A 15,709-nucleotide genomic window follows, 5' to 3' on the forward strand; every position below is an offset into this window, starting at 1 on the left:
GGACTATCTTTGATCGGACTTTACTGGACTTTATCTTGCACTAAAAGCTATTCACATTATTCCCTTAATCATGTTTTTGTCCACTGTGGATAGCTTGATTGTAATTGTGTATTATCTTTCCACTGACTGGTTGACACTTCCTCGGTATACGTGACAATAAACTGAACTCAAAACAAAACTCAATTAAGTAACAGTCTTAATTTCATACAGATATATTGACTCGTTTAGGACAACTTTTGCTTTTCCCACTTTCTAGGGAAAATGAAAATCTTCCAGAAATTTATCATGATTCCCAGCTGATAGAGAATTGTACAAATCACTGCCTCGCCACAAATTGCTGCGTTCTTACTAATTAGCAAACGTGTGTGACATTAAAAACTGGACCTTAGAAGTACTATTGTTACAGTGACTTATTATGTAATTCTCCTTCAGAGATCCCTTAATATGCGCAGTCTTCTCAGGAATACAAAGGTCTTGACAATGGAGAATGATTTTATTTAAAGCTGGTGTTTATTCACAAAATGCTGGAGTAACTCAGCAGGTCAGGCAGCATCTCAGGAGAGAAGGAATGGGTGACGTTTCGGGTCAACACCCTTCAGTCTGAAGAAGGGTCTCGACCCGAAACGTTACCCATTCCTTCTCTCCTGAGATGCTGCCTGACCTGCTGAGTTACTCCAGCATTTTGTGAATAAAGCTCTAGTTGAGGTTAGAGTTACAGTGCGGAAACAGGCCCTTCGGCCCACCGCGCCGACTAGCGATCATTGTAATTTCCTACTCTCTGCAGCAGCAGCAGAATGATTAATGTTTTATCCCAATTGACTTTAACTGACTTCACAGTCACTGAAGTTCCAACAAACGCATCTGTATAAACTGGGTCAGATATAACTGGCAATTATAACTTCAATAGCTTGTTTGAGAAATACTTGCAAAAGAAAAATCCTGAACCAGAGTTTGAGGTGCGGCAGTTATGGAATCATTATCCATCAAAATCAAATTAATTCCATGCAGAATTCTTGAAATGAAGACAAGGGCCAAGAGTCTTTACACTTTTGAGATACAGCGTGAAAACAGGCTCTTCGGCCCACCGAGTCCATGCCGAGCAGTGATCACCCTATACAATAGCACTATCCTGCACACTAGGGGCAATTTACAATCTTTACCGAAGCCAATTAACCCACAAATCTGGGTGTCTTTGGAGTGTGGGAGGAAACCAGGGCACCCAGGGGAAACCCACAAGGTCACCGGAAGAGCGTACAAACTCCGTGCAGACCGCACTCATTGTCAGGATCGAACCAGGGTCTGCATCACTGTACCACCTCAAGGATATTTACCCAATGAAGGAACAGTTGAACATTAAAGTTAAAGATTATGTGAGATAGAGGAACTTTGAATTGGTCAGCAGGTCAGGCAGCATCTCAGGAGAGAAGGAATGGGTGACGTTTCGGGTCTCGCCGAAACGTCACCCATTCCTTCTCTCCTGAGATGCTGCCTGACCTGCTGAGTTACTCCAGCACTTTGTGTCCATCTTCAAAATGGCAGTGATTGACCCGTATCTACAAGTAGACAGGGCGATGAAGAGGACTTGCCTTCGTTGATCAAGATACGGAATACAGGATTTGGGGCATCATGTTGCAACTGCTCCCCGAAGTAAGTTCATTACAAGTTCAAAGGACTTCATACACTATTTCTAAGGAAATGTCAATCCAAAAAAAAAAATACAAGCAAATATCAAAGCAAGACGTTATCATTCTTATTCAAGATGCCCTCTGCTGCACCCAATGGTCCTGGATAATGCCCTTGGTGCCCAAGGACACCACTCGCCCACTCTCCAGTCATGGATCTGAAAACACACTTGAAGTGGTGCAGCGGTAGAGTTGCTGCCTTACAGGGTTTGATCATGACTACGGGTGCTATCTGGGCAGAATTTGTACGTTCTCCCTGTGACCGTGTGGGCTTTCTCCGGGAGCTTCAATTTTGCTCCCACATACCAAAGACTTACAGGTTTGTAGGTTAATTGGCTTCGGCAAAATTGTAAATTGTCCCTTAGCGTGTAGGATAGTGCGAGTGTACGGGGAGATCGCCAGTCGGCGTAAACTTGGTGGGCCGAAGGGCCTGTTTCCACGCTGTATCCCTAAAGTCTAAAGTAGAAACGAGGAACTGCAGATACTCGTTTACGAGGAAAGGAAGCTAAGTGTTGGAGTAGATCACTGGGTTATGCAGCATCTCTGGAGAACATGGATGGGTGATGCTTCGTGTCGGGACCCTTTTTCAGACAGCTTATTGGGTGGGGGTAAGAAAGTTGAAAGAGAAGGAGAGGATAAATCCTGATGGGTCATTGGTTGACACAGGTGAGGGGGTGGTTGATAGGCAGATGGTTCGACAAAGGACAGTTGAGAAGGCAGAAGGTATGAGACAAAAGGGGGCAAGCGTTGTGAAATGTGAAGCTAGAGGAATGTCCAAGTGGGATAAAGGGAATGGAGTGGGTGAAGGAAAGGAGGGGGGAGGGGGGGAAGTGGAGGAGGAGGGGAAGGGGAGGAGGGGGGAGGGGGGGAAGGGGGAGGAGGAGGAGGGGGGAGAGAAGGGGAAGGAGGAGTTTGTTGTTACATAAAACTGGAGAATTTCAATGTTGGGTTGACATGTGTAGGAATGAACTGGAGCTGCCGGTTTATACCGAAGATAGACTCAAAATGCTGGAGTAACTCAGCGGGTCAGAGGGGCATCTCTGGAGAAAAAGAGTAGGTCTATATTGGGGAGTGTATTGAATACATTTGTAACTTTGTAGACTCGGCGCCTTTTACGTGGCGATACTTGCATACCTGTGCGGTATGCAAAACAAAGAATTTCTCTGTACAAGTACGCGTGACACTAAAGTATATACTTTTAAAATTTTGAGTAAAGTTTAATTTTGGAAAGAAAATATTCACCCCTCCAACAACGCGGTTGAAACAGATGATGTACTGTGTTTACATATTCTATAAGAAAATAACTGCAGATGCTGGTACAAATCGATTTATTCACAAAATGCTGGAGTAACTCAGCAGGTCAGGCAGCATCTCAGGAGACATCTCGGGAGAGAAGTCCATTCCTTCTCTCCCGAGATGCTGCCTGACCTGCTGAGTTACTCCAGCATTTTGTGAATAAATCGTGTTTACATATTCTGTTGTGCTGCTGCAAGTAAGAGTTTTATTGTTCCATCAGGGACATGAGACAAATAAAACATTCTTGAGTCTGAAGAAGGGTCGTTCTTGAGTCTGAAGAAGGGTCGTTCTTGAGTCTGAAGAAGGGTCGTTCTTGAGTCTGAAGAAGGGTCGTTCTTGAGTCTGAAGAAGGGTCGTTCTTGAGTCCTACTCTCCAGAGATGTCGCCTGTCCCGCTGAGTTACTCGGACAATTTGTGTCCACGGTTTAAACCAGAATCTGCAGCTCCCTTCCTACACAGACACCCACTCTCTTTTGATATCTGTGTCTGGTTTGCAAGGTCACGATGAAGCTACCTTTCTCAGACGCCCAGAATGCCAACACTTCAAAAGTTCCTGCAGCTTGAGAAACGCAACAACAACAACAACAACAAAAACAACCCTATTTCTTTACCAATACGATTCCGCCCGAGGTTGTTGTCACCTGGCGCTGCGTCCAACCCTTCCTCCCCCCCGTGTGTGTGAATGAGGTTTGGTTTCGGATGATGAGCAGAGTAGAAACTGCCACCCTCCCCAGCTGGAGCCAGGTCCTTTAGGACGACGGAGGAGCGGCTCCCGGCTTGATGGAACCTTCACAGGGTCTTCCCCTACAACCTGGTGACCGGACCTTGCAGGTAGCGTGGACGCTTAAATATATATTCACACACACACATATATATATTTAGAAACACTACCGCTGAAATCAATTCTTCTTTTCACACAATCTAATCTTATATATGCAATATATTGCTCATCCATTTAACCCAATCTGCTCTTTTAAATGCAATATCTTGCTAACCCAATCTTTTAAACCAATGCGCTCTTTCTAAATGCAATATATTGCTCGACCCAATCTTTTAACCCAATCTGTTCTTTTAAATGCAAAATCTTGCTCCCTTAAACCAATCCTTTAACCCAATCCCTTGCAATCCTTTAACCCAATGCAATGTGCTCTTTTTAAATGCAATATATTGCCCACCCAATCTTTTAACCCAACGTGCTCTTTCTAAATGCAATATCTTGCTCGACCCAATCTTTTAACCCAATGTGCTCTTTCTAAATGCAAAATCTTGCTCCCCAATCTTTTAACCCAATGCAATGTGCTCTTTTTAAATGCAATATATTGCCCACCCAATCTGTTTTTTAATGCAATTTCATGCATTTATTGCTGTGCGGTTTAATGCATGTAAAAGAGTGGGGTTTATTTTGTGCAAAAAGGTTTGATCCGAGCGGTAGAGTTACCCGCTTTCTCTCGTTTTGGGAGATGGAATTGATGCTTCGAGTCATTTGGAGGGGTATCTGGCTCCCTGAATGTTTCTATTTGGGGGGTGACGGGGAGGGAGGGTTGGAGGGGGTGGGCAAATGGGCCGGTGGACAATGCAAAGCTCAGCGCGACCACCCCACCCACAGGCAGCATTCGCAAGGGAGCTGAATCCTCTGGCAGAGTTGCCCTGCCCGCTGCCCAGACTGCCCACGGGCGCTGTTAAAAACAGAGAAATGTAGCTGCAGGAGGAGGCCATTCGGCCCTTCGAGCCAGGACCGACATTCAATATGATCAAGGCTGATCATTCACAATCAGTACCCCGTTCCTGCTCCCTCCCCCCCCCCCACCCCCCATGTCCCCTTGATTCCCTTAGCCCCAAGTGCTGGCCACTGAGGGGAATGGGCGAGGAGGGGCTGGGGAGAGGGTGAGGGATTGGGAAGGGGGTTAGTGGACTGGGGAGGGGGAATTGGGGGGAGGGGGTGGGGCAGGGAAGGAGAGGGATGGGGACTGGGGAGGAAAGGGGTGTAAGGAGGGAGGAGAGGGGGTAGGGACTGGGGAGGGGTGTAGGAGGGAGGAGAGGGGGTAGGGACTGAGGAGGGGTGTAGGAGGGAGGAGAGGGGGTAGGGACTGGGGAGGGTGTAGGAGGGAGGAGAGGGAGTAGGGACTGGGGAGGGTGTAGGAGGGAGGAGAGGGGGTAGGGACTGGGGAGGGTGTAGGAGGGAGGAGAGGGGGTAGGGACTGGGGAGGGGGAGGGGTAAGGGACGGGAGTGGGGGATTGATGAGGAGGAATTGGGGGTGGAGAGAAAGTGTTGGGAGACGGGTGGGGAGGGGGACTGGAGTGGGGGCTTGGGCGGTGGGCTGGGGAGGGGAGCGTGGGAGACAGGAGGGGTGGGGATCGAGGAGCATTGGAGGGGAGGGAGGTGGAGAGGGGAGGGGGAATTTGGGGGGAGGGGAGCAGTGGAAGGTGGTTCATTAGAGGGGACTTGGGGTACTTGAAGGGTGGGGGAGGGAGGGGTTGGGTTATGGAGGGGATACTGGGTGGGGGAGGGAAGAAGTGGGGGAAGCTGGGGGGTGGGGGAAGGATGGGGGGGTGGGGAGGGGTGGGGGAGGGAGTGCGGAGCTGGGGAGAGGTATTCTCTTTTTTTTTTGCAAACTGTAATTCTTTTTTTGTGCACAATCCGCAGGCATTGCCACTTTCATTTCACTGCACATCGTGTATGTGTACGTGACAAATAAACTTGACTTGACTTGACTTGAGGGAGAGGTTAAATGTTCTGGTCTGGACTCCACATGACACACATTCCATCTGAGACAGTGCCCTGTTCCTGACCACTCTTCACTTTAGCCATAGTCCACCGGTTAGTCCGACTGTGTGGTCTGACTGCCCCTGTGTTCTGACCACAGCCGCCAAGGGACTGAGTGTCTATCCTTGATTTAGAAACCGTGAAATCTTCTTAGAATGGTTTACACTTAACTTGGTCAGCTTCCTCAACAGCTTGCCGAGTTCATTTAGTGAGGATGTCAGCTTGTCGAAGGCTCGCCTGTCGGTGTAACCGGGAGGGAGCTGGAGAGAAGTGGGACGCGAGGAGCAGGGGCCGGTGGGAGGGTGGACCAGGGTAATGCCTCCAGCGCCTTCAATAGACAATAGACATTAGGTGCAGGAGGAGGCCATTCGGCCCTTCGAGCCAGCACCGCCATTCAATGTGATCATGGCTGATCATTCTCAATCAGTACCCCGTTCCTGCCTTCTCCCCACACCCCCTGACTCCGCTATCCATAAGAGCTCTATCTAGCTCTCTCTTGAATGCATTCAGAGAATTGGCCTCCGCTGCCTTCTGAGGCAGAGAATTCCACAGATTCACAACCCTCTGACTGAAAAAGTTTGTCCTCATCTCCGTTCTAAATGGCCTACCCCTTATTCTTAAACTGTGGCCCCTTGTTCTGGACTCCCCCAACATTGGGAACATGTTTCCTGCCTCTAACTTGTCCAACCCCTTAATAATCATATACGTTTCGATAAGATCTCCTCTCATCCTTCTAAATTCCAGTGTATACAAGCCCAGTCGCTCCAGTCTTTCAACATACGACAGTCCCGCCATTCCGGGAATTAACCTAGTGAACCTAGTTTGCACGCCCTGCAAACCCCCCTTTGGGGGTTATTTCCCAAATCTAGACCAATATTTATCACACAACTGGTATCACCAAAACAGATTGCCTGCTAGAATGATGGCGCCAGAAATGGCAGTGCCTGTATGTGTGATGTATGCAAAATGAATGTCACTGTGCCAGTTGCAGATGTGACAAATATAGCACTATTGAACCATTGAAACCATAAAACCCAAGAGACCCTAGTTTTGATCCACAAGGAGACAGAGGTCATCACATTGGGTAGTGTCTTGCTGGATATGGTGCCTGGCCACAAGAGAGCCCTTTGCACCCTCATCTCCAAAGTCTGTAACTTTATATCACTGAGCAAAACTCAAGGTGCTGGATTAACTCAGTGTGTCAGGCAGCATCTGTGCAGGGAATGGGTAGGCGATGTTTCAGGTCGGGACCCTTCTTCAAACCAACTGCAGTCTCCTTGTGTCTCTAAACTTAAACCATTCTAAGAAGATTTCACGGTTTCTAAATCTAAATATTTCATTTAAGGCACAGCGGTAGAGTTGCTGCCTCACAGCGCCAGAGACCCGGGTTCCATCCTGGCTCCGGGCGCCGTCTGTACGGAGTTTGTACGTTCTCCCCGTGACCTGCGTGGGTTTTCTCCAGGAGCTCTGGTTTCCTCCCGCACCCCAAAGACGTACAAGTTTGTGGGCTAATTGGCTTGATACAAATGTGAATAGTCCCTTGTTTGTGTGTAGGATAGTGTTAGTGTACGGGGATCGCTGGTCGGCGCGGACTCGGTGGGCCAAAGGGCCTGTTTCCAAGCAGTATCTCTAAACTAAACCACAACTAAAATATATTCATAGCGTTTTGGCCAGTTGCTGCACCACGCACTGATTCTCATTGTAATTTCTCACAACCTGCAGCAGCAGCAGCAGAATGATTAATGTTTTATCCCAATTGGCTTTAACTGGCTTCACAGTCACTGAGGTTTCAACAAAAATACCTGCACAAACTTGGTCAGATATAACTGGCAATTATAACTCCGATAGCATAAATACTTGCAGAAGAATAATCCTGCAGCAGAGTTCGAGGTACTGCATTTATGCAATCATTATCCACCAAATCAATTCCATGTGCATTCCTGAAATTAGGTCAAGAGGCAACAGTCTTTCAACTTTAGCGATACGGCGTGGAAATAGGCCCTTCGGCCCACCGAGTTCATGCCAACTCTGTGTGTCTCTGTTCCTTTCGTATGATAATTCTATGAACCACCTGCCTTTTTGTTCAATTATTTAATGGTGTCATTGGTTTTTTTAAAATTCTGTACTGTATTTAAAACTGAGTTAGAATCTCTTAGGCACCTGCAGGAGATTTGAGATCCCACATGCTACCACTATCATTTTGGCAAGCATTGTCATTAACAGCTAGCCCACAGCCAACAATTGACCATTGTGGGCTCCACCTTCCCTTGATCATCTTACTTTTTACATATAGTTTGTTCTATATCTATTTTCTCTATATATCTCTAGTTTCTCATTCCGTCGGGGCGATCGAAGCTCCTGCAGCTTGGGGTTCCCGAAGTCGGACTCTGTAAATTGCCCCTGGTGTGTAGGGAGTGAAAGACCGCCCCAATCTCTCAAAACCACCCTCTTTCTTTACGTCACTCTAATTTGGCAGTGGTGCTGTCATGGTTGGTTATTGCAGTAAACATTCAGCGTTGTACAATCCTTTACAATGACCGTACATCTTCCTAATCCAAATTAGGGGAGGCACGGTGGCGTAGCAGTAGAGTTGCTGCCGTTCTGTGCCAGGGACTCTGTATTGATCCTGACTACGGGTGCTTGCTACAGTTGTACAGAGTTTGTACGTTTACCCCGTAACCTGCGTGGGTTTTCTCGGAGATCTTCAGTTTCCTCCCAAACTCCAAAGACGTACAAATTTGTATGTCAATTGGCTTGGTATAAATGTAACTTGTCTCCATTGTGTGTGGGATAGTGTTAGTTTAGAGATATAGCGCGGGGATCGCTGGTCGGCGCACACGGTCCGTGCCGACACATTAACCACAAGGGACAATTACCCCACTAGGGACAATTTTTACATTTATACCAAGACAATTAACCTACAAACCGGCACGTCTTCGCAGTGCGGGAGGAAACCGAAGATCTCAGAGAAAACCCACACAGGTCACGGGGAGAGCGTACAAACTCCGTACAGACAGCGCCCGTAGTCGGGATCGAACCCGGGTCTCCGGCGCAGTATTCGCTGTAAGGCAGCAACTCTACCGCTGCGCACTGTAGAAACATAGAAACATAGAAAATAGGTGCAGGAGTAGGCCATTCGGCCCTTCGGCCCTTCGAGCCTGCACCGCCATTTAATATGACCATGGCTGATCATCCCTCAGTATACCGTACCTGCCTTCACACCATACCCCCTGATCCTTTTAGCCACAAGGGCCACATCTAACTCCCTCTTAAATATAGCGAATGAACTGGTCTCAACTACCTTCCACATTCCACAGAGAATTCCACAGATTCACCACTCTCTGTGTGAAAAAAAAGTTCTCATCTCGGTCCTAAAAGACTTCCCCCTTATCCTTAAACTGTGACCCCTTGTTCTGGACTTCCCCAACATCGGGAACAATCTTCCTGCATCTAGCCTGTCCAACCCCTTAAGAATTTTGTAAGTTTCTATAAGATCCCCCCTCAATCTTCTAAATTCCAGCGAGTACAAGCCGAGTCTATCCAGTCTTTCTTCATATGAAAGCCCTTAGACTGCCCCGTGTGCGGGGATCGCTGGTCGCTGCAGACTCGGTGGGTCGAAGGGCCTGTTTCTGTGCTGTGTCTCTAAACTAAACTAAATTGATTGACTGATTGAAATATGTTGCGTAGAAACAGCCCCCTCGGCCCACCGAGTCCACAACGACCATTGACCCGCACATTCATGTTATCCCACTTTCTCATTGGTGATGATGCCGGGTTCAGAGTGTGATCCTGGCTTCACCATCTCATGGTGCCAGGGGCAATGATCCATTTAGCAAGCAGTCCGCCAAGCTAGTGACGTAGAATCCAACAGAGTTGGGCCGGACTTCTGCATGACGAGATGGACAATTAGCTGAGTCCAACTCTCAAAACCGAGCTCTCCAGAAAGTCAGCTCTTCAGCCAAGACACAGATTGCAAACCTCTCCTGGATTTTATTAAATCACGATAATGCAAGAGTGTGGCCCCATGCAGATGAGTTGTACGTGTGACAGGATTATTCTGTGGGGATGTGCAGGTTATCTAAGCTGATGCTGTTGCCTGGTTACGGAAGCTCACAGCATGACATCGGCTGTTGCTAGGACTCCTCTTGGTAGCTGGAAATAACTGAGAATGACTTCACGCTGCCTCTGTTAGTGCATTGCGGCCTCCTGCAGGCTAAGCATTGTAGGGTCTGGGTGATTTCAACCGAAGCTTTTGACTGCTACGTGGTCCCATCCCATGCTTGGACAATGAAATATATAATGGTCGTCTCTCTATGAAGACATAATAGTTAAGTCATTTGGCACTGTTTGGCACTAAACCTTCTGTTTAGTTTAGAGATACAGCGCGGAAATAGGCCTTTCAGCCCACCGAGTCTGCGCCGACCAGCGATCCCCGCATAGTAACACTATCCTATACACACCAGGGACATTTTATAACTTATACCAAGCCAATTAACCTACAAACCCACACGTCTTTGGAGTGTGGGAGGAAAGTGGAGCACCCGGTGAAAACCCACGCAGGGAACGTACAATTTCCGTACAGGCAGCGCCCGTAATCAGGATTGAACCTGGGTCTCTGGCGCTGTAAGGCAGCAACTCTACCGCTACGCCACCGTGCCGGCGCCTGTTCTGCCTTTCAGCGAGAGAGAGAGAGGTGCCTTTCCGCGTGGAGTTTGCACGTTCACCTTTGTGACCGGCTGGGTTTCTCCCAGGGTTCATCTTGTCAATGCACTTTTGTGTCAACAATGGTGGTCAATCCAAGTTGGGACCATAGAAAGAGAACGAGTCAGACATCCAGATTTGTAGGTTGGGTTTGTAGATGAACTGGCCCTCTGTAAATTGCGCCTAGTGTGAAGGTAGTAAAAGACAGCCCAGCAAGATCCGATCTGTCACAACCATCATCTTACTTTACGTTATTGCAATTTGGCAGTGGTGCTGTCGTGGTTGGGTCTGTGGTTGTTACGGTAACATTCAGCGTTGTTCAGTCCTTTACGATTACTGTGCATCTTTCTAATCCAAATTAGACAATAGACAATAGGTGAAGGAGTAGGCCATTCGGCCCTTCGAGCCAGCACCGCCATTCAATGTGATCATGGCTGATCATTCTCAACCAGTACCCCGTTCCTGCCTTCTCCCCATACCCCCTGACTCCGCTATCCTTAAGAGCTCTATCCAGCTCTCTCTTGAATGCATTCAGAGAATTGACCTCCACTGCCTTCTGAGGCAGAGAATTCCACAGATTTACAACTCTCTGACTGAAAAAGTTTTTCCTCATCTCCGTTCTAAATGGCCTACCCCTTATTCTTAAACTGTGGCCCCTGGTTCTGGACTCCCCCAACATTGGGAACATGTTTCCTGCCTCTAACGTGTCCAACCCCTTAATAATCTTATGTGTTTCGATAAGATCCCCTCTCATCCTTCTAAATTCCAGTGTATACAAGCCTAGTCGCTCCAGTCTTTCAACATATGACAGTCCCGCCATTCCGGGAATCAACCTAGTAAACCTACGCTGCACGACCTCAATGGCAAGAATATCCTTCCTCAAATTTGGAGACCAAAACTGCACACAGTACTCCAGGTGCGGTCTCACTAGGGCCCTGTACAACTGCAGAAGGACCTCTTTACTCCTATACTCAACTGATTGATTGATTGAAAAACTATACAGCTTGGTAACACGTCCTTTGGCCCAGCGAGTCCACACCGACCATTGATCGCACATTAACGTTATCCCACCGTCTCATCCACTCCCTAGGCACAAGGAGCATTTTACAGAGACATTTCACAAGAGACATTTTACAGAAAGGTAGGTTTTACACAAGCCTGCATGTAGAAAGAAGGAACTGCAGATGCTGGTTTACCAAGGAAAGACACAAAATGCTGGAGTAATGCTGGGGCAGGCGGCATCCTTGGAGAACATGGATAAGTGACCTTTCAGGTCGAGAGCCTTCTTCAGACTGATTCAGACCGAAGGAGGGTCCCGACTTGAAACATCATCTGTCCATGTTCTCCAGAGATGCTGCCTGACCCGCTGATTTACACCAGCATTTTGTGTCCTTCCTACAAATCTGGATATCTGACTCATTCTCTTCCTGTGGTCCCAACTTGGACTGAGCACCATAGTTGATGCAAAAGTGCATTGACAAGATGGAACTTTGGAACAAGATGGAACAGAGATTCACTCGTGAGCGTGCATGAGGAACATTGGAAAGATATCTCCCATTTACTTGTAGCGGAGGTAACTTTGGGACATCATGTGTTCGTCGATCCGAGTGGCGCAACGGTAGAGTTGCTGCCTTGCAGCGCCCGAGACCCGAGTTCGATCCTGACTACGGGCGCTGTCTGCACGGAGCTTGTAGGTTCTCCCTGTGACCACGTGGGTTTCCTCCGGGTGCTCTGGTTTCCTCCCGCATCCCAAAAAGACGTGCAGCTTTGGAGGTTAATTGGCCCTCTGTAAATTGTGTCGGACCCGGACGGAACTGGTGTGAATGGGTGACCGTTGATCAGTGCGGACTCGGTGGGCCGAAGGGCCTGTTTCCGCACTGGATTTCTCAACTAAACTGAAACTAATAGTAAGATTACCACGTTGGGGTAAGCACATGGAAGGCTCCAACAGCTGATGCCACACAGCTGAGCACTAAGGCCGGACAGACCAGGCAGTGGAAAAATAATTATTGTTGAGCCAGATATTAAAGTGAAACCACTTCATCCCTCTCAGTGAGGATGTGAAAGATCCATTATGTTATTTATAGAGGGGCAGGGTCACATCGATCAGACACTACTTGTGCAAGCTCTGTGGTTGTTTGAAGAAGTGAGAGACTACAGAAGATGGAATCTTGAGCAATAAAGGAGGAACTCTGTGAGTCAGAGTAGAGAAATGGAAAGACAATGCTGCAGTTTGGGACCCTTCTTCAGAATCTTGTGGTTTGCAGTTTGTGGGAGCTGTTCAGTTTAGTTATGTTTTAGTTTAGTCTATTACTGTCACATGTACCGAGGTACAGTGAGAAGCTTTTTGTTTTTTGTGTGATCCAGTCAGCTTCACCACCCTGTCCCCCTGCGCTTCCACTTTCAGGGAATAATATACCTGTTGTCCTAGGTTTAGTTTAGTTTAGAGATACAGCGCTGAAACAGGCCCTTCGGCCCACCGAGGCCACACCGACCAGCGATCCCCGCATATCAACACAGTCTACACACACCAGAGACAATTTCCATTTATACCAAAGCCAATTAACCTACAAACCGGTCGGTACGTCTTTGGAGCGTGACAGGAAACCAAAGATCTCGGAGAAAGCCCACGCAGGTCACGGGGAGAACGTACAAACTCCGTACAGACAAGGTTTCAAGGTCAGTTTATTGTCACATGTACCAGTTAAGGTGCAGTGAAATCCGAGCACCTGTAGCCAGGCTCGAACCCAGGTCTCTACCGCTGCGCCACCCCAAGTCTAGATCTCCATGTTCTTCAACACTCTCCAGAGCCCTATCACTTACGGTTCAAGTCTGGATCTGGTTGAATCCATCTAAATGAGGATCTTATATTTGTTCCAGTCACCTCGTGTCCTTCCCCTTTCTAGAGAAAAGCCCGACTGCTTGAAAGATGGTTCCTCACCCAGCACAAGGACTTCTCATTTAATCGAAGAAAATAACTGCAGATGCTGGTGCAAATCAAAGGTATTTATTTCACAAAATGCTGGAGCAACTCAGCAGGTCAGGCAGCATCTCAGGAGAGAAGGAATGGATGACGTTTCAGGTCTAGACCCGAAACGTCACCCATTCCTTCTCTCCTGAGATGCTGCCTGACCTGCTGAGTTACTCCAGCATTTTGCGGAATAAATACTCTCATTTCATGGAAACCAGAACTGACGCAATCCATTCAACTTCCCTTCCCCTGCATTTCAAATCTCTCCTTCGGTCTAGTTTACCAGCTTACCAAATAGAAGAGGCCTCACACTTAAAGTACAGGTCGTTTAGGTTAGAGATACGGCACGGAAACAGGCCCTTCGGCCCACCGAGTCTGCACTGACCAGCGATCCCCACACACACTTACATTTATACCGAGGCCAATGAACCAACAAACCTGTACGTATTTGGAGTGTGGGAGGAAACCGAAGATCTCGGAGAAAACCCACGCAGGTCACGGGGAAAATGTACAAACTCCGTACAGACAGCGCCCGTAGTCGGGATCGAACCCAGGTCTCCGGCGCTGCGAGGCAGCAACTCTACCGCTATGCCACAGTGAGTGGCGTGTCGTAAGGAGCAGAAATTTTAAAATGGTAAAACTGATGCTTCCAGAGCAATATCACTTTCCAGTAAACAATGAAACTACGAAAGAATCGCCGATTAATTCAAATGTGATCAAGCAGCGACTGCCATTTATACCAAAGCCAATTAACCTACAAACTGGTCGGTACGTCTTTGGCATGTGGCAGGAAACCGAAGATCCCGGAGAAAACCCACGCAGGTCACGTGGAGAACGTACAAACTCCGTCCAGACAAGGTTTCAAGGTCAGTTTATTGTCACGTGTACCAGTAGGTAGACCTACTGCCTTACGCTGCCTTACAGCGTCTTCAATAGCGGAGTTCCCCTTGATAGACGCGGCGGTAGAGTTGCTGCCTTACAGCGCCAGAGACCCGGGTTCGATCCTGACTACGGGTGCTGTCTGTACGGAGCTTATACTTTCTCTCTGTGACCGCGTGGGTTTCCTCCGGGTGCTCCGGTTTCCTTCCACACTCCAAAGACGCGCAGGTTTGTCAGTTAATTGGCCCCCGTAAAAGTCTGTTAGTTGTCGGTCACCACATCTTCATTTTTCCTTTGCAGCCTCAATATTCTTTGTGCTGGAACTGGCAGAGATCGCTGCAGCTTGAAACCAGGCTCTGCACCGGGCCAGCCGTGCCACGACTGAGGGAGGGGACATGAAACACCATGTCTGTGCCCAGCACCAAGTCCTTCCACTGGCAGTCGCTGGCACCCCTGGCCATCGGCCGCGTCTACTGTGCCCCGGTGGAGAGCGGGGGGCGGCTCTACCTCATCGGGGGCTGTGACGACAGGGGCTCGCCCATGAGCATCTGCGAGGCCTACACCCCAGAGGCCAACCAGTGGACCACCCTGCCACCCATGCCCACCGCAAGGGCGGGCGCCGCCGTGGCGGCCCTTGGCAAGCGGGTACTGGTGATGGGGGGCATGGGGGACCACCAGAACCCCCTCTCTACCGTGGAGATGTACAACGTGGAGGAAGGCAAATGGGAGAGGAAGAAACCCCTTTTGGAAGCTGCCATGGGTATTTCCGTGATCGTCAAAGGTAATTACTGGCACTGACGATAAATCTCGATCTCGCGGTAGACCTACTGCCTTACAGCGCCAGAGACCCTGACTGTGGGTGCTGTCTGTACGGAGTTTGCACGTTCTCCCCGTGTCCTGAATTGGGTTTCTCGGGATCTTCGGTTTCCTCCCACACTCCAAAGTCGTACAGGTTTGTAGGTTAATTGGCTTGGTATAAATTAAAAATTGTCCCTAGTGTGTGTAGGATAGCGATAGTGTGCGGGGATCGCTGGTTGGCACGGACTCGATGGGCCGAAGGGCCTGTTTCAGTGCCGCATCTCTAAACTAAACTAAATCTCGGGAATATGTAGACGAGATAGGATTGAGGATGGATAAGGTTAAAGGAGATTATTTGAAGACGTTCAAAGTTCGATAGGGTGCGGATGGAGAACGTTCAACTGATGGGTGTCTTGTCAACCAGAGGTCTTGGATTAAGGAACAATGGTACATGGATTGCAAGCGGAGTGGGGTTGATTTCCTTCATACTAGTTTAGTCTAGAGGTAGAAAGCGGAAACAGGCCCTTCGGCCCACCGAGTCACCATCGAAGGGCCGAATGGCCTACTCCTGCACCTATTGTCTATTGTCATCCACCAGCAATCGCCCCATATTCTAGC

At 48.5% G+C, this 15,709-nt stretch overlaps 1 protein-coding gene across 6 annotated transcripts in view; it reads left to right on the forward strand.

Annotated features, from left to right (window-relative positions):
• Positions 1–3,434: 3,434 nt before the first annotated feature.
• Positions 3,435–15,709, forward strand: part of klhdc8a (kelch domain containing 8A) — a 44,266-nt gene continuing 31,991 nt past the window's right edge. For 2 of the 6 annotated variants that reach the window (XM_078420920.1, XM_078420918.1), the window contains exons 1-2: positions 3,438–3,809; positions 14,594–15,074. In XM_078420920.1, coding sequence (XP_078277046.1) covers positions 14,699–15,074 — 376 coding nt within the window. In that variant the 5' untranslated portion in view covers positions 3,438–3,809; positions 14,594–14,698. Of the gene's footprint in view, positions 3,810–14,593; positions 15,075–15,709 lie in introns of all 6 variants that reach the window. The other 4 variants (XM_078420919.1, XM_078420921.1, XM_078420922.1 and 1 more) reach the window with 4 other exon arrangements.

The sequence above is a fragment of the Rhinoraja longicauda genome, chromosome 24, assembly GCF_053455715.1.
Source record: "Rhinoraja longicauda isolate Sanriku21f chromosome 24, sRhiLon1.1, whole genome shotgun sequence".
NCBI lineage: Eukaryota > Metazoa > Chordata > Chondrichthyes > Rajiformes > Arhynchobatidae > Rhinoraja > Rhinoraja longicauda.